Genomic DNA, 19,736 nt, shown 5'->3' with positions numbered 1-19,736 from the left:
AACCAACAAGAATAAATCCCAAAGCAGAAATAAAATCTACTCTCCTTGATTTAATCATAACAAATTTAGTTATAAATAATAAATATACCTCAACTGCCATATTTTGTAATGACGTCAGTGACCGTTGTGCAGTCACTTGTGTAAGAAATATAATTTTAAAAAAATAAGTTTTGATCAACAGGCTTTTCTGCATGATCTGTATCACAATGATCTCAGCAGGGTGTCTTTGTTTTCAGATGCTGAAATGGCATGGGATTTTTTTCATTCAAATTTCATTTCCATTGTAAATAAACATGTACCAATCAAAAAGTTTAGGATCAGTGGTAAGGACAACCCTTGGTTCTCAGACAGCCTATCAGAGCTAATCTGTTTGAGAAATAAAATGTGGGCACAAGCTAGATTCTCCAACTCTTCTGCTGATTGGACAGCATTTAGAACGGTAAGAAACAAGTGTACTTTGATGATTAGAAAGTCCAAATCTGAGTTTTATTTGAAGTCAATCACAGAAAACTTAAACAACCCTTCAAAGTTTTGGAAAACGAACTCCTCCTAGGGATTTAGTCCGACCGACTTCAAATTTCTGCTGTGTCTTCTAAAGGCATTGAAGATGAAAAGTTGTGCTATTTGCAAGTTTTCGTCAATGGGCGTGTCCTTGGCGTGGCGTCAAAGATCAACTCTTCGCCTGTCAAAGATCAACTCTTCGCCATGACACAGGAAGTTGTTGTAACTTCAGTGTACATGCTCACATCTGCACCAAACTTTACGTGCTTGATAACTCTCCCACCCTGCAGACATCTACACACCAATACCGATTTATATTCATTTCGGCAAGTGCTATGTAGCTCCACATAGGGGACACAGGAAGAGACAAAGCACCTTCATGCAGCGTCGGAACCGAGTAGCAAATTCACAGCCGCACCGGCAGAGCTCCAGAATGTGCAACTCAGCCGGCTCACACCCGGATGCGCTACAAGTGCGAGGGCCCGCCCAACACTGCTTGCAGCTTTAATTGTAGTTTAAAATCTCTATTATGTATTTTATGGGCTCTTCTTTTATGTGTAATATGACTAAGATGTAAAGGTACAGCTGCACATAAGGTCCATTGCAATAGAAAAAAAAGGAGCCAGCGGAGAGGGGGAATAATCTGAGACAGAATTTAATGTCCGAGATTAATCTACAAGTAAAACACTTGAATGTTCTCTGACATTATAGTCACACATTTATTAGAGAATTATTAGAGAATAAATTATTAAAGTACTGTGGTACATAACCTGTTGATAGAGATAGATTGATCATATCTAGTATAGAAGTGCTGACTAAGGGTAAAACATCTTTAAGCAACCTAGTCGGGATGGGGTCTAAGAGGCAGGTTGATGGTTTAGATGAAGAAATTATTGAAGTTAGTTCGTAAAGATTGAGGGAAGCAAAACAGTCTAAACATATATCTTGTTCTACAGCTGTTTCTAAGGTTTCTAAGTTTAGACATAAGTTGGTGCCAGTTGAGAGCAGTTCTTGGTGAATTTTGTCTCTAATAGCTAGAATTTTATCATTAAAGAAGCTCATGAAATCGTAACTACTGAGAGCTATGGGAATACTTGGCTCAATAGAGCTGTGACTCTCTGTCAGCCTGGCTACAGTGCTGAAAAGAAACCTGGGGTTGTTCCTATTGTCCTCTATTAATGACGAGTAGTACGCTGCTCTGGCATTACAGAGGGCCTTCCTATAAGTTTTAAGACTATCTTGCCAAATTAAACGAGAATTTTCCAGTTTGGTGGAACGCCAATTCCTCTCATGTTTCCACGATATTTAAACACTTTAGTTGCTTTTACATACTGCAACTGCTTTAGTACAGAGAAGAAAGCAGATGATTGGACTCGCCTTGCACTCTTTCTAAACCAAACAAATCAGTCACGGTAATCGCGTCAATTACTGTAACCCTTTGAGTAGCCAAGGGCATCACTTTGTGTTGAAAAGAGGTGGGAGCAGATTAGGGCTTTGAAGAGACACGTAGCTCGCGAGACACCACAATACGAAATGTTAGGTTTACGTGATGTTAGGTTCACAGGAACGAGACAAAAAGATCCTTAAAAAGTGTTTTAAAGATATTTTCAATGCCGAGAAATATGAGTCAACCCCAGGAAATTTAGCTCATTAAACACTTAATTTCCTGCATTCTGGTGAACTTTTCTGCACCAATTTATGGTGGAATTTTTTTTATTTATGTAAATGAAACATATTCAGGTGGCAGGTGCCAATTCAAAGTATATCAATATGATAGGATCTAAGTCAGTGCAGCTCTCAGGCATTCTGTGTAGCTTTCAGATCTGTTTCTCCTGTAAATCAACTTTTCTCATGTAATATCATCCCTGCTGAGGAAACACACATGTAGGCATGATTTAGTCTTCCCTCCTCTTTTGTCATCCTCACAGGGAGAGAACAGAAAACTTGGCCAAAAATAAACTGCATGCTGTTTGGGTTTTATAATCAGTAGCATTTTTTATCTTAAAGGTTCAGTGTGTAAGATCTAGTGTCATCTAGTGGTGAGGGTTGTGAATTGCAACTGTCTGTCCAGTTTACCACTGCCCCCTAACCTTTCAAAGAGCGCAGGACAGCTACGGTGGCTACAGACAGCACAAAAAGTGTCTCTTCTGAAACAGCACAGAGTGGCCAGTCAAGAAATGAGGTTTCTTTAGGTAGATTTATTAAGAAATTATAATTACTTAATTATTCAGCAAAACCATATGTTAATGCGATTTGGCAACTGACAACATGGGAAATGTAAGCCAAGATTGTGAAACACTGTCACTGTCTCTGCACCACAATCCATTATAAACCACATATTTAATAAAGTTTATACAAAAATTGACAAGGGAAACATGTTCATTCAAGTACTGAATGCATCACCCTTGGTGTGAATGCGCGTCTGGGCGGCAGGTTAGCTGCACTGGACCTGATGTTATTCAAGTCAGCGGTCAACCAACAAGCTGAAACAAAAGGAAGAACGAGGGAGACAGACGTTCTCTCACCCCTGTCTCTGTTGCACTTGTCACACAAACCTGGCTGAGTTCAGCCCGACAAAATGTAGCTAACAAGGTGCGAAAGGTTTTGGACTGAACTCGCCCCAGATGGAAAGTAACTCCTTCGATCGGTGCCATTCAGCCAATCAGAATTCAGCAAAAACGAGGATCAGTCCAAGTTGAGAGGGTCCGCTGTTATTATTATATGATTGTTGAGTTATTTATACTATACTAAACAGCTAATGCACATTTGGATCAGATATCAGCTGCCGTTTTTATGCACATCTGCAGCTTGTTTTCCTGGTCTACTGTGAAGACCCTGTTATTTGGCTGTGAGCATCCTGGTGGTCCAGCCTGCAGCCTGGTGGACTCTTGGTGGTGCCTCCCTCCCGCCGTATCTAAATAAGGTAGAATGGATCACCAATATGCAGTTAATCCAGCTGCTGTCCCTCGCTGTGATGCCTGTCCTTCCTCCTCTAACTCATCTGTGGGACAAAAAAGTCGAAAAAAGGCTTGAAATATTTATAAGCGTATATATTTGAATTAAATTATGGAAGAAAATTAACTTTTCCAATATATTAAATTATTTTACAGCAGATTCATCTATAGGCTACTTGGTATATTTGTCACCGGGAGGAAATGTAATCATACTATTTCATACTCTCTCGTCTTTATCGCCATATTTGTCAATTATTTTCTCTTCTTATTCTACTAATGTGCTGAGATCAGCTGTAAAACGCCTTGAGATGGTCATTTGAGACAAGCTCAAAAAAGACACAATTTACTGAAACTGTGCAGCATCACAGGAAGGAAACAAGCCTCAGAATCAGCCGAACATCTCTAATAGCGAGATAATTTCACCTAATAACATCTAACTAGCCAGCAATACAGTCACTGAACTCAAGTGTTACAGCTGCGGACTCACAAACCTGAAACACTTGGTTCACTATCTGACGCTGCTTCTCTCTGTGAGGTTTACCTCTCCATGTAAAAAACGTTACGTCCATAACATCAGCTGGTTAGTCAGCAAGCAAGCTCGCTCGCTGAGGGGGCGCCAGTTAAACAACACAGACAAGACAACAGCCTCCTATCACGACGACAAAGAAGGAGAGTTCCATTTTTCTTCTTCTTTAGTGTTTATTAGCGGTTGGCAAACCGGCTAAATATAAAAATGTCACTACAAAGTATGTAGGCCTACTTGCTCTTGCTCTGCATGAAGAGAAGACGGACTCGCCACACGTGGGTTCATGAGATGCGGGCGAGCAAATACCTTAACATTTTGTACAAGAGCTGACATGGCTCAGCGTGGTGTTTATAAACACAGCAAACCGCACTGTGATTGGACGGCTGGGCAAAAAGTGACAGTGACGGGCACTGCGTTTTTCCCAAAGTTGAACATATTTCAATTCTCAGCGATGAAAAAAAGGCTGAGCGCTCAGCGCCTCGTCACGCTGCTGCCGTTTTTACCATGTTGTAAAAACGCAGCGCTCCCATTGCAATGAATTGAAAAAAGAAAACGCTTTGATGCTTTTTCTTCTCTCTGTAAAAGAACAGTGCGTCTGAGTCTTCTGTCGGTATGAAGACGTTATGTTGGGAGTAGCGAAATTCCTTCAGGATCCAAGCGGCTGGCGAGTTTAATGAATCCCTAAGGGCAGGACTAAAGTTTATAAAATCTAAATAAAATTGGTGGAGGCGACATTATTATCAGAGCGGTTTTTAACTGATCGGTGGTGGAAATTGTATATTTCCTTAAGAAGAAACAAATAAAGAAGTTACAACAAACAGTTGTCTTTGTGATATTTATTAAGAGTGTCATACACCAGAGGGCGATTACAGAGTCTGACCCAGAGAAACAGATAAGACATTTAATGCTACAGACGTATATGTAGAATACATGCACTACAACGTTAGACACAGTTTACTCATGGACCTGTGATTGTAAAGCCACAGTCCCACACAGCAGGCTATTCATTATTTTCTTTCTGTGGAAAATGTGTCTAACTGACTTTTAGACTTCTATTCTAAAATCTTGCTCATTTCATATTTAATAAAATGTGGTCAAAACACATTAAGACTATAAGCAGATAATATTAACAAACTCACTTTATTTGTTCCAGCTGCACCCCTGTCATCTTCACTCAGAAACATTCACATCAGCTCCAGCACGATAACTACGATCCAATCAGTGCGACTAATCACAACATGACAGATGACTGTTCATTTAGGTTACAGCTTAATACAGATTAGTTTGATTTAAATGGTGATTACTGAAGTTGTAGCCCACAGTAAATGTTTTAGCCTGACAACCTGACAGCTGCCTTAATGTCCACAGAGTCAAATGAAGGACAGCATCACCCATATATTTAATTCTGAGGGTGACTCGCAATGTCCACAGATCGCTGCCTCTGTCCAAAAGCAGTCATGTGGAAGACCATGTTTGGGTAACGAACTAATACAACCATGATTTAGATCGTTTTGTTTCCTTCTGCCAATGATCTGCAGCTTTGAGATCGACACAGTATGAACAAGGAAATGAAATGGCGTGTCAAAAAAGCCGATTCAGGCTCCACAGGAGGGGAAGAGTTAAGGTTGATTTCTACTCCTGCGTAGGCCAGGCATTTATACTTATTCTTAGCGCTCCGTTAATTTAGCGGTAGGTGTAGCCTTTTCAAATGTTACCGACCGAATGAATCACATTCTGATAGAGGAACGAGTCATTTTGCTCGGGGTCGATCCACCGTGTTTCAGCACGCTGTTTTGGCCGCTAGTAAAAGTTACTTCAAAGCACGGGACACTTCCTGTTGGCTCTGAGGCATTGCAAGACTACCCAGCCGACCAATCACAGAGCTTACGGTCCGCGTCGACTTGACGTGTAGTTACATTTTTGAGGACATGCATGTCAGGCGACGCCGTAGCCCCCTATGCCGTCGATTCGACGCAGAAGTACACTTACAGTTGAAGTAAACCTCCTCCGAGGAGATGACAACTGAGCCCGATCCATTGCAGGGCTCTACGCTAACCTTTTTTGGAACACAGCAGAAAATGTTCAAGTAACTATTGATTATATACATATTGACTCTACGTGTGTTGTCTTTTCCTTGTGAAACCATTGGAGGAGTACGGAAGTGAAGACCCTGTTATCTGGTCACTCGGCATCGGCCTTAATAATTTGTAAAGGATTTCTAAAATACTGAAACAGATGTTTTGAAAATTTGATACATTGAAAAAAGCATTTAAAAACACTCACAATAAACGTTACTGTAATTGGTGCTTGTGTAATTTTTGAACCAGGGACGGATTCACGATCCACCAGCAGCACCCACACAACACACCTGATATAAACAAGACTACTGAATAGTATTACTATAACTTTAGTAAAACCAGGGGAACGTGTTGCTCTCAGGAGGAGGCAAGAAGGAGCACATACTGGCACACCTGATCTTTCTCATAGGTTACTTGCACATTGTGCTCGTAAATCATTTTTCCGGTATGTTTGGCTCTGTTCTGGGATCTCCCTTCCACGTGCCTAAATGGAAAGCGCCCAAAAACAAAAACACTGCACATGTGTGGCGCAAGTCCGCCGACCTGACAATAGTTTAGAAGTAGTCCCTGGTGTCCTCAGCTGTGCGCGTATGCGTCCGCTTTGAGTACATTCGAGGCTTTAGCGTAAGCTTGCAAGCTTACTACATTAAAGATAATTAATGTGACTTAATTTTTACAAATAAATGACACTTGGCAACCAAGTCAGGCCCCTGAACCAATCCTGCAATCAACTATTTGACAGGAAGTAGTGGGGATGTTTCCCCAGAGCTTTTCTCAGCTCAGGGAGAGATTGTGGCAGGAGAAAGAACAAAAGGAACCCACAGAGGAGACTGGAACTGCTCTTCACAGCGATCTCTGAGGGACAGTGATACCTCCGATGCTGCCAGAGGGAAGTAATCGCTGGGCGTCACAGGCCTGCAACCGGGGAGGAAAACAGCCAGCTGTGCCAGGAAAACTTGACTTGCCAGGCCTTGAATATAGTTTGTGCTGGTGAGCGATGAATGGATCCTGGACAAGTTGTCAGGATGATTATCCACTGTGGAGTGGGCTGCTGGGCTGGGCCTCGAGGATCAGCGTCTGAAACTGGACAGGTGTCCAGTGCTTATGAGCTGCTTGCAGAAGAAGCAGCAAGCGCAAGCAGACTATAGCAGCTTATATAAGATACCTTATATTCAAATTAACAACTAATGCTAAGAGAGGAATCAGCTGATGGTCTTGGATTGAGAGCAGAGCTTGACTTCATTGCCTGCCTGAGCTAACACTATGCTTGCTAATAAAACAACACAGCTATCAGGGCAAGAGGAAACAGCTTGTTTGGATCTGAAAAATGTTTAAACCGAAGCAGTGTGAATGCGTTGGTGGCGTTTAAGGTTACCAGAGTGCATAAAGGTTTTCTCACATTTGTCACAGCCGTACGGTTTTTCTCCAGTGTGAGCACGTTGGTGGATTTTTAGTCTCTCTGATGTAAAGAAAGATTTCTCACATTGGTCACAGCTGTATGGTTTATCCCGGGTGTGAACACGTTGGTGGACAATTAATATACTTGATCTAGAGAAAACTTTCCCACATTGGTCACACCAGTACGGTTTATTCCCAGTGTGAACACGTTGGTGGATATTTAGGTGACCTGATGTAGTGTAAGCTTTCCCACATTTGTCACAGCCGTACGGTTTTTCTCCAGTGTGAACACGTTGGTGGATTTTTAGTCTCTCTGATGTAAAGAAAGACTTCTCACACTGGTCACAGCCGTACGGTTTCTCTCCAGTGTGAACACGTTGGTGGACTTTAAGTTGACCTGATGTAGTGAATGCTTTCCCACATTGGTCACACTTGTAAGGTTTCTCTCCAGTGTGAACACGATAGTGCTGTTTTAATTCATCTGATGTAGCAAACGTTTTCCCACATTGGTCACATCTGTATGGTTTCTCTCCAGTGTGAACACGTCGGTGCCTTTGTAGGGCACCTGATGAAATGTAAGTTTTCCCACACTGGTCACAGCTGTACGGTTTCTCTCCAGTGTGAACACGTCGGTGCTTTTGTAGAGCACCTGATGAAATGTAAGTTCTCCCACACTGGTCACAGCTGTACGGTTTCTCTCCAGTGTGAACACGTTCGTGGATTGTTAGGTGACTTGATTGAGTGAAAGCTTTCCCACATTGGTCACAGCTGTACGGTTTCTCTCCAGTGTGAACACGTTGGTGGATTCTTAGGTCACCTGATGTAGTGAAAGCTTTCCCACACTGGTCACAGCTGTACGGTTTCTCTCCAGTGTGAACTCTCTGATGAATCTTTAAATACCAGCATGCTGTGAAGGATTTGTCACAGAGCTGACAGTGGTGACGTTTGAGTCCATCTCCTCCTCTCCGTTTCTATATTGACAGACATACAGAGAGAAAGACAGTTAGCTCGCTCCACAGTGACATCCCACTATTCAGAACCATAGATGACATTTAGAGCATGTCTGTGGAACACACCCCACAATGTTCAAGTTTGACTAATGCATTACCACCCGTGAAAAACCAAACTGCAATGCAGACTTGCAGTGCATTTCTGAATGGTCAAGGAGAGGCTCACTCTAACTCAACACAGATAGCACACAAGTCTCGCTGATGTCGGACTGAGATTGCACATCAGGTAGGGCTGCAACGATTAGTCGACATAATCAACGTTCTCGGCTTGTGAAACTTAGAAGCACTTAATAAAAAAATAAATAGTATGAAAGTGGACTGTTGCATCTGTATTCTAAATACACATTACAAGGTACAGTAGTGTAAAAATATTGTACTTAATGGTAGCCAGTTCTATATTTATACAAAGAAAGGAATAACTTCATTACAATAACTCATTTGACAGACATTTTTAGCCAAAGCGACTTACATTTGAGGAACAACATCCAAGCATCAACAAAGCATCAAATACAGCACAAGATCTACAACAGCTAATAGAAGATATCGCATCAATGGGGTAAATACCTAGGGAAAAAAGTTCAGTCAATACAACATAGTTCTAAGGGGATAGAAGAAGAAATGTTAGAGGTTAGGAGTTAGCTGTGTTATAAGAGGAAGTGTTCTTGGAAGAGATGAGTTTTGAAGAGCTTGTGGGAATAAGATAATTGTCCTTGCCACAAAACATTATAGGAACGCCCCGAGAGGCATGCGTCTTTTTGGGCTGATCAAAAACCAGATGTGCTGCTGTGTTCTGAACCATTTGTAAGGGTTTCACCGCACAAGCTGGGAGACCTGCAAGAAGGGCATTGCAATAGTCGAGGTGAGAGATAACCATGGCCTGTACCAGAAGCTGGGTGGCGTACTGAGTGAGGTAGGGCCTAATTTTCCTGATGTTGTATAGAGCAAAGCAGCACAACATGGAGACAGCACCAGCATGGTCTGAAAAGGACAGCTGGTCATCAATCATGACACCCAAGTTTCTCACCACCTTGGTTGGAGTGATGCTTGAGGAGTTAATTTGTAGTTTGATGTAATGGTGGACAGATTGCTTGGCTGGAATGACCAAGAGTTCAGTCTTAGAGAGGTTTAGTTGAAGGTGGCAAGCCTTCATCCATGCGGATATGTCCGAGAGACAGTCTGAGACGCCGAGATGTCTTCTGCGTAACAGTGGTAAGAATAGCCATGCGAGCGAATGATCAGCCCCAGTGAGGTGCTGTAAACTGAGAAGAGAAGGGCCCTGAGCCTTGGGACACCCCTGTGGAGAGGCAGTGGGAATAAGATAATTGTCCTTGCCACAAAACATTATAGGAACGCCCCGAGAGGTAGGATTTGAACCACATGAATGCTTTGCCGGAGATGCCCATTGGTGAGAGAGCGGATAGCAGAATCATGTGGTTGACTGTGTCAAAGGCAGCTGATAGGTCAAACAGGCTAAGAACCGAGGATTGGGCTGCAGCTTTAGCTGACCTGAGGGCTTCTGTTACAGACAGAAGAACCGTTTCAGTAGAGTGGCCAGACTGATATGGATCTAGGAGGTCATTCCGTGAGACAAATTCTGAGACCCGTTTGAAGACTGCCCTTATTGACTTCAATAGTCTTGGATAGAAATGGTAGAAGTGAAACTGGCAGACAATTCTCAACTTGAGTTGGGTCGAAGGAGGGCTTTTTGAGCAAGGGTGTAACCTTAGCCCCTTTGAAAGTGGTCGGGAATGTTCACGAAGCCAGAGAAGTATTTATCACATGAATGATTGCCAGGACCACGGTAGGAGATTCGTAGGAATCTGTTCCAGTGGGCATGTAGTAGGAGGGCTATGGGTCAAGAGTCCTAATACTTCGCTCTCTGTGAGAGGAGTAAACAATGAGTGTGAAATGCCATTGACCTGGGAGGAGAGAGGAACAGATGTAGTAGGACTGCTAACATGTTAGCCTTGGTGTTGAGCCTTTTGCACCAGAAGCAACTGATAGCCCTTAAGGTCGGCATTGTCTTTGGTTTTTCGCCATTTTCTTTTAGCGGCTCTGAGATCAGTACGGAGCGCGCGGATGGTATCGGGTAGTCTCAGGTGGGACTGTTTCTGTCAAGGAGGTTTGGTGGATAGAGGGCACAGGCATGTCACTACCCAGACATGAGCTCAGTGTAGAGCAAAGAGATTGTGTGGCATTATTGACCTTAAGTGAGGAAAATGTGTTGAGGGGAGGTAGAGCGGAAGCTACCACTGAGGCAAAGTGAGTGGGAGACAGGTTGCAAAGGTTGCGTCGTTGTGAGACATAAGATGCTGGAACAATGGACTGTTCCTGTAGGCATACCATGAACTGGATGAAACAGTGGTCAGACATGTGTAGAGGTGTGACCTTGCCAGCTTTGCGGGTCGGGGGGCTGAGAGCCTGTATTAGATCAAAGGACTGAATCGGAGACGGGAAGTCTGCAGATTTTCATTTGTCTAAGTGAATGTTCACGTCACCGAGGACAAGTAACGTCATGCTCTGGGATTAAAGACAGCAGTGTGTCTAGCTCGTTCACAAAGTTACGCACTTGTCCTGACAATCATAGAGACCTTTACCGGAGCGGATTCCGAGACAGCATGATATTTGAAGGAGGCATATTGATTTGGGTGCAGCAGCTGTGTGAATTTCCTTTTGTTGGAAATTAAGAGCCTGGTCCCAGGTGTGGGTGAAAGAGTAATTGGTGGACAGCGCAGCCGGGATAACAGACCGAAATTACAAGAGGGGACCAACAATAATGATTTTATAGTGGACAGGGTTTCATAAAGTCTCCCCTAAACCTATATTTTTTTGCTGCAATGCAATCTCTACAGTTTCTGGGAGGGCTTGCAGCTGTAGAAAATGTACGTTCAGGCTGAAAATTCAACCGTGGTGTTGTGTCGGGAGATGCAGTGACTTTACCAGCGGTAGGTAAGACACAGTATAAATAATACATGTAATTTGTTAGGCTATAAGGAGAGGAAAAGTTCGCTAGCCACTAGGCTAATTTATGCTGCGTAAAATGAGCTGAGCTAATGAGCTGAGCTAATAACTGTGCGGACGCTGCATGAAGGTGTTATATGTCACTTCCTGTATCCCCTTTGTGGTGCTAACTAGCACTTGGCGCTATGACTAGAAATAAATATTGGCGTGTCCAGGGCGGGACTCTCATCCTACATGTAAAGTTTGGTTCAGATGTGAGCATGTACACTGAAGTTACAACAACTTCCTGTGTCATGACGAAGAGTTGATCTTTGACGCCACGCCATGGACACGCCCATCAACGAAAACTCAGATAGCACAACTTTTCATCTTCAATGCCTTTAGAAGGCACAGCAGAAAGTCGAAGTCGATCCGAATAAATCCCTAGGAGGAGTTCGTTAAAGTACGGAGTGTGTAAATCGTCCAAAAATTGCTGTAAAATTCAAAATGGCCGACTTCCTGTTGAGTTTAGGATATGGGTTCTTGAGGCTTTTTTGTGCGTCTTGATATGATACATGTCCCATGTGGACGAGGGGCAAATTTTTTCCAATTTTCTAGGTGGCGCTAGCGAGTCATTTTGCAACACCCATGCGTGACATGTGTACAAAATTTGGAAAAAGAAAAAAAAATTTGCAGGAAAAAGAAAAAAAATCCTTACAGTTTCAATAGGGACCTCGCACGGTTCGTGCTCAGGCCTCAATATTAACATTCAATAAATGTTTGATTTTATTCACTTGAATCAAACACTTAATTTTTTAATAAGATGTTTATTTTGTTGAAGAAAAAGGACTGAAAAATGCTTTTTGCTTAATTTTACTTAAAGATATTTGTTGACAAAGATTTTATCATAAATGTTTTGTATGTTCTACCTCAGATAAATCAGCCTTTAAACTGAAAAGAAATAACGATTTGATACTTATCGTGATAATTATCAATATCGAAAGATATGAAACTTACTGTGATAACATTTTTGGCAATATTGTCCAGCCCTAGCTGACGGTGTCTGGCCACTTTCCCGACCTGGCACAGATGTTAATTGCAACATTCATACTCAAACGGTATTTAAAAAGTTGTATTAGTAAATGCACTTATACCAACATTGTTTTAAGGCGGGGCGGTTCGCTACCCATAAAAGAATGACAAAATTTATATTTTAGGCTATATTACAAAAAAACAACAACACTCGAGGTAAAGCTATTTTCTCCCACACAGGAAATTTATTTGCTTCTCGCTCGTCGCCTCTAAAGTTAAGTTAATTTGAACTTAAGTTCCGCAATGTTGTTCTGGTGTTTATCGGTGCTGCTCATCGAGAGCTGTAGCCTCCGTCAGACCCACTTCTTACCGTGTGTTCAGCAGCATATGGAGGCTGTCCTGTTTGACAGGTACCAATTCACAATACATGTACCGCAGAAATTCATTCATTGTTAATTGTATAAATAGCATTACAGTATTTTAACAACTTACTGTTTGCAATACATTTATTATGAAGCAGTCCCCATAAATAATTCGATATACATTCAAATATTTCTATATTTTTTTGATCAAATTCCTTGATATTAATTCAATTTGGAAAACTCTCTTAATAAATTTCAATCATCCACCACACAATTACTCTAATGACAAAATGTGCTTCAATTGTAAAAACAATTGTGTGTTATTTACACACAAATAATAAAACTGAATCCACGGTCATCCAATATGTGAATGTAGCATAACTATTAGGGTTGGGAATCTCTGGGTACGAATCGAGTACGATTCAGAGGGCTGCGATGTGATTACAAAACAATTATCGATGCATTTTGATGCATCTTTTTTTTTTTATATACAGGATCTCTGGATAATTACTAGTATAAGTATTTCATTCATTAAAATCCAAAAGAAACATCTCCTAATTAGCTTAAAAGGACTAGATTGCATCCCTAATTTGCTTCATTGACCTCAGCGCCATGGTCACGCCTTCATTTCTTTAACAACCAGTTGTCAGACTCCTCTGAACACTGAAATATAATTATCAGGAGTGTGTACAGTATGTTTACAGGACAGGGGGCCTCACATGCACAATATTTGATTCACGAGAAGCAGAAGACATTTTAACACTATTTTGATGAAATATTCAATGCTGATATAAAAATGGGGGAAAATTTGGGCATGAAACACTTTCCTGCATTCTGGAGACATTTTCAGAAAATTCAGATGACATTTCAAACAGAATATAATACTTAGCAGCTTGTTACTTTTTTGGAAAATGCTCATTTGTTTCTTCTATATTTTTGTTACATTGCATGTTTTATTATTGTGCAAATAAACTTCTCAAAGCAATTTCATTTATTTTTGAACATTTCTTGTTGCAAGCCATTCTGCAGAACATATTCCCCAGCGTCCCGTGTTAATGACACCTGTGAAATGAGTACAATATTTGTTGCACTAAGAACTCTTATGGTGTGAAATCAAAAAAACAAATAAATTGTGCAGTATGAGTTGTTACAATTAGTTTCACCGTGGCTAGATAAAGTAATGTGATTATTCATCCTGTTCTGTTTTTGCATCTAAAGGCTGCTTGAAATATAGTATTATATAGTATTGGCTTGAAAGCAGCGAGGAGGAGGAGTTGGGCTCCATTTTTTTTCCTTGTCCCGGTGCATCTGGGTGATGTAAGTTAAGTTTAACGTGTATTAGAAATCCAACGACGGTTAAAATGAAGGGCAACTGGACTTGGTTGAAGCTACTGGAAGACGTTTCGTCCCTTAGGTTAGAGGTGTCAAGGAAGCATCTACACCAGGGTTGAGAAGCCGTCATTGAACAGGGGAGGGGGTCTACGCCACCACTTATCCCCCACTTACAATGCTGTCCTTTCATCACTTCCCAGGAAACTCAACAAACGTAACCTATTGGCCTCAGGTGAAGATACCAACGATGGTCGTTCAGTCTTGGCCACAGGTAGTCTCAACGACTGTAACGACTGTCGTCACAGCAACAAGGAACACTAACGAACCAGCGGTATCGATGACCCGAGATAACGACCCCACTGAGGTTAAATAGCTGAGTTTCCCTGCCAGTCAGTCAGAACTGAAGAAGTCCTTTGGATAAGGGACGAAACGTCTTCCAGTATCTTCAACCAAGTCCAGTTGCCCTTCATTTTAACCTTCGTTGGATAACTATGACCTGGATGACTGAGAATCTTCATAGACATCGTGTATTAGAAAGTTGGATGTTTACATTCACATAATGTTACTCTACAACAGCGGCGCATCGCCGACACAAAGACACCGTCCTTGTCTCATCCACACCTGTCTCTCCGTTGCTGTTGTAAAATTCACTGACCACGCCGATCCTGCTTGTTGTGCTAACCTCAGCGCCACTGTCCTCAGCCTTCGTCCCCCAACTTGTCCGCACCTCTGGCCTTCTGAACTTCGTACACTTGCCTATTCTGAGTCGAGCGGCTAACAGCTATTGGTTGCATGTAGAAAAATTACACTGTCGAACGTTTCAAAATAAGGCACCTGACATAGCTAAAAGAGGCAGCTAGCCAAACGCAAACCTCTCTTATCTTCTCCCTGCTGCCTTCTGTCTCAACGCCTCACCTGCTGACGCATTGTCTCTCGCCGTTTTTGTAAAACGAGCTGCCCATGCAGCCGCAGAGCAACCCGCCCACTGGGATTTCTCTCAGTGCTCATGGCGGCCGGTCAGATGTTGTTTTGAACGATTAGCGATGGGGCGGGGGTGATACCGGTAGGTATAAACATATTTAACAAACATATGTTTATACAGAAATAAACATATTTTTGAAGGGGGACACAAATAATACAGCCAAAATTGTACTTGTACAGGATACGTGTACACAGAGAGAAGTCTTAGTTCTGTTTTTCTGGCCAACAACACAAAGTAAAAGTTGTTTAAATATGTTCATAGGTTCACCACGCGGTCATATTATCCTAATTAACTTGCGTCCTCTACATAGTCTTCAGTATACAGTCATAATCTACAGTATTATCCAAAATATCAGTTCACATACAGGATCATCGCTGTAGTAAGAGATGCACAGATTATATTTTTACTGGCTGATTCCAGTTACTGATTTTTTTTAAAGGTCTGACCTGCCGATTCTAATTTTATTTCTTTCTAAGATCCATAACTGACAGCATTCACAAATATTTTTGTAACCATTTATTGGAAAAATCTATTTTTATAATGAGCACCAGTATAAATGTTAGCTATTCTCACTGGTCTCAGTTGTATCATAATGAAACATTGATAATAAAACAACATTTTCACTGGAAGGAGCTGAAAATAAATTGCAGTAGCCAATAAACTAGGCCATTTTTAAACATCTTTTACTTAAAAATATTTGATAAATTATCCTATTTCTTATCTCACCATTTTATGTCTACAATTTTAGTGTTTAATCACAAACCACAGTAATCTGCTCACCTTGCTTTTCCCCTCAGACACAGAAGCACACACCTACACCTGCCATCTCTCTCTCTGTCTGCTCTGACTTTATCTGTCAGCAGTTTTATTTAAAAGAACTCACGTTTGGTATCTTCTCACCCGTTATTCTGTTTTCACAGCAGCAGATGAGCCGCTTGTTGTTAATTACCGATAGAGACCACCGTGGTCTGAATGACATCGTCACTGTGTCTTTACCTACTCCCTGATTTACAAAATCCACAGCGTCTCTTTCTGTGTTTCTCTGCAGATGTAGTGAGTGTCGACTCTTCTTCACTCTCGTGAATAACTTCCACACACCTAAGCCATGTTTTAGCCTGTGTGTGTGTGGCTGTGACATGAGGCTACTGTCTGTGCACACATGTGAAACATGGCGCAGCGTGTTTGTTACGTTCAATGTGACTGGCAGAAAACTGGATATTTGACACTGCTTGGCCCCGGTCACTGGTCACAGCAGAGTAAGTGAAAATAAACGACCTATTTTGGTCCCCAGCTGATCAATCAGCTCATCTCTATCTGTAGAAGATGAGTTCCAGTCCAATAAGCTGTTAAACAAGCTGCCAAACAAGCAAGGTGATGTTTTAATAACAGTGGGCTCATGGAAAAGGTGATCGATTATCATAACTTTTTGTCATCATTAATTTATTAATGACTCAGCATCATCTGTAGTAAAGTAAAAAAAGAAAAGTTCATCCGATGTTCAAAGTGCATAAAACAGCCCTGCAGCCTGCTTAACATTACTGGAGCTCCACAACTACTGACGGATCAGACCTGGTTTTCTGCCACCGTGAGAGAGAAAGCAGACAGTGGACCAAACCACTGTGAGACCAGAGAGGGGGACTCAAAATGTTTCTAGCTGAAAACGCACTTTAATTGCCCCGTTTGTGTTCGTACTGTTTTACTATTTACACAGTTATTCTAAGTATTAATCATTATATTATTTAATGGTTTTCAAGGGGGGGGACACCCCTCAGATAGGGTCCTGACCCTCCAGGATTTGCGCCTATGAACAAGCCCACAAGCGGCTCACCTGCTGCCATGATAATAGATCGCGGGTGGAAAAATATACGGAAACAAGACGAGTTCTGTGTCTTTTAGGCAGGAGAATTCAGAGGAAGGGACGAAGCAGATATAAAATTTAAAATAATAATATTTGTGGTGACTAAGGGGTCTTTCACACCTGGAAGTCCGCACCAAGGTTCATGTTGTGATACATACAGAAGACGGCAAGAGATTCGTTCTGCACCTCCGTTTGAGCACAGACCAAAGATGTCTGTGGCAGTGAGCTTCTGTAGCGGCCACATTTAGCTTCTTCTGCTGAGGACAAAACGTGAAGAGACCATCTGCTCACTTAAACACAAGACAGAGGAGCAGCGACCCACAGGCCAAACCTCAACACAGGATGTGTAGAAAAGCTGAGCACCAGTGGAGGAAAACCGCGCATGCGCCGAGCGCGAAACTCCCAGAACAAAGAAAAGAGAAACGCTCGTGAGTTTTTCTTTCAGCTTCCTCTCTTCAAGATGAAAACAGGAACCACGGAGACACTTTGGAAATCAAACCACGTCAACACAAACCCTGGAGCGGGTTTTCAGGCTCTGATCTTTTAACAACAGAATGAACGGATGATACACGGACCCTCGAGACTCTTCCTCGTGTCTTTAGTCTCGTGATGAAGTCATGAACACTGACCTGAACATCGGCGCTATCAGAGCTCGAGGCTGCTGTTTGGCTCCTGTGGTCCGGGTTCTGGTTCTCCATCGTCCTGCAGGTCTCCGCTGTGACTGGTGGACCGTGTTGTCCTGGACTGAGTCTGGATTCTGGTCTCGGAGCTCTTCAGGCTGAGGGCCTTTCCGGAAGTACGTCCTCTCCGTTTGCGCGTTCACGCTGAGGGTCCGCCTCACTGAGGCCGGAGTGGTAGCGGGTTGTTATGCTGCGTTCCAGGAAACTCGGAACTGGGAAACTTGCGACCTAAACTAGAAAAACTATCCTTGAAGCCACCTGAAGTCGGATTTCCTACTTGGAGTAAAAATCTGTAACCCGACGTCACGAGTAGCAGCTGAATGACGTCACAAAACAATGGCGGCGCCCATGGAAGCGCACTTAATGTTTACGTTAATGGTAAACCATAAACTAAAAGGCAACAAAAAGTATATTTGCATGTATTTAAATTAAAATAATACATACGGTCATATAGTAAAACCTGTTCTGCATGTATATTGATGTAGAAATATGTTATTAGGTAGCTGGCTACAGAAAAGAATCTCAAAGTCTTCTCTGCATAAAAGTTATTGTTAAAAATGCCAAAACATTAGGGAGTGTAACCTACAACACTGACTGACTTGAGGGCTACCAGCTGATGTAGCTAGAGGGGTACACAGTTAACTAGTAAGGCTATTTATGTCAGTTGTTGCAGTTAAATTGCCATCCTTTTGATTAACACCTAAAGCACTGCTGAGGGTGCAACTGTGTGGACACTTTGTCACGGTCAGCCGCGGTTTTCGTTCACTTTCTGCGTCATGCACCACCGTGGACCTGGAACACTTTGATGTAGGGAGTTTAAACTGGGAAATATCCCAGTTCCGACCGGTCTCGAACGCAGCATTAAACCCTCCAGTGCTGCTTGTTGAAGGTGTGTAACAGCCTTTGCTGCACGATGGGGAACCTTTCTTTCAAACGTGTGACTTCGCCTGTAAACATGTTGGATTTTTAAATCCAGAAACTACACCAACATTTCTGTATCACCATTCACAGGTTAACAACACCGCTTATTTAATAAAAAATGCCCGATAAACAAAATTACTGTTTTCATTGAATCTTTTCATCTCATATGAAAATCTTCAGCCAAAACAAAAGTACATAAAGCAACAGAATATTAAACTGGCATATTTAACGTGATCACAGTTCATCTGGTCACAGCACTCATTTATTTCCAACTGTTTATGTACCCTGATTTTATGAACTGGAATTTTAGATTTATTTATATGCTGTTGTTTTATTGTGTTTTGTGAGGTGATCTTCAATGTACTGAAAGGCGCCTCTACATAAAATGTCTAATAATAATAATCTATAGCCTAGTCTTTTACTATCAATATAAATGTAATTATACTTTTGTCACTTTTTCATAAATTAATAGCTGAACCAGTCAACGTCTTAAAGAAATATCTAAATTTAACCGAAATAAGTTGTTGAAGTTGGTTTAGCGCCGTCAGCCTGCTGCGACGATTTTACTGAAGTCAGCTGTTCTGATCAGATTTGAATGATCTTTATTATCATTACACAGCTTTAATATTTCAGTAGATATTTTTTACTCACATGCTGTTTATTCCATAATAAACTGGCGTTTAATCAAATAACAACAACCTTACTGGGATGCTGATCTTCCATTATAGGAGGACTGGTTGTTTCTATTAAAGGTAACAGGACACAAACCCTCTGCACACAGTTTGCTCCTCCAGTGACTTTAAAGTGAAAACTATCATCTGTTGAACAAACTGAAGCTCCTCTGCTGCCTCCTGCTGGCTGCTTCCTGTCACTGTCAGTCTGTTCGTCCCTCAGGACAAACTGGAGAGCTCCTCACAATCACAACACGCCGTATTTAAACTGCCTTCTAATAATCACATTGGATCTTCTGGAAGACTTCTTCATGGACTCCTCTGAACTCAGGTGCAACAGCCCCAATGTATGCAAATGAAGGATTTTATCTAAATTTGTACACCCTATACGGCTTGATTATGATTGTGTGTCATTGTTTTGTTCTCGGGATGTCAGATGTCTGGCTGACATTTTGAAAGACAATTAAAATGACCATCCACACCTCAGTTGC

The 19,736-nt window shown here is 41.8% G+C and overlaps 2 protein-coding genes across 2 annotated transcripts in view; one reads left to right on the top strand and one right to left on the bottom strand.

Moving 5' to 3' along the window:
• LOC119912601 (zinc finger protein 2-like) overlaps positions 1 to 19,736 on the top strand; it is a 746,717-nt gene that overhangs the window by 135,390 nt on the left and 591,591 nt on the right. The window lies entirely within an intron of this gene.
• Positions 4,803 to 17,853, bottom strand: LOC119912652 (zinc finger protein 239-like). The gene is made up of 2 exons (XM_038731936.1): positions 17,603 to 17,853; positions 4,803 to 8,428 (listed from the first exon to the last, which is right to left on the bottom strand). Exons 1-2 carry the CDS (start codon positions 17,669 to 17,671, stop codon positions 7,391 to 7,393), a joined length of 1,107 nt encoding a protein of 368 aa, XP_038587864.1. The 5' UTR covers positions 17,672 to 17,853; the 3' UTR covers positions 4,803 to 7,390.

The sequence above is a fragment of the Micropterus salmoides genome, unplaced genomic scaffold (assembly GCF_014851395.1).
Source record: "Micropterus salmoides isolate LMB-PRFRI ecotype aquatic unplaced genomic scaffold, ASM1485139v1 Ms_hic_scaffold_2, whole genome shotgun sequence".
NCBI lineage: Eukaryota > Metazoa > Chordata > Actinopteri > Centrarchiformes > Centrarchidae > Micropterus > Micropterus salmoides.
Note: the sequence above shows the minus strand (reverse complement) of the source record. Positions and strands in the feature narration are given on the sequence as shown.

Excerpts from the sequence above, each read along its gene's own strand:
- LOC119912652 (XM_038731936.1), bottom strand. The coding sequence starts at position 17,671 with ATGGAGAACCAGAACCCGGACCACAGGAGCCAAACAGCAGCCTCGAGC. Across the intron at positions 8,429-17,602 it reads CTGATAGCGCCGATGTTCAG|AAACGGAGAGGAGGAGATGG; the intron begins GTCAGTGTTCAT and ends CTGTCAATATAG.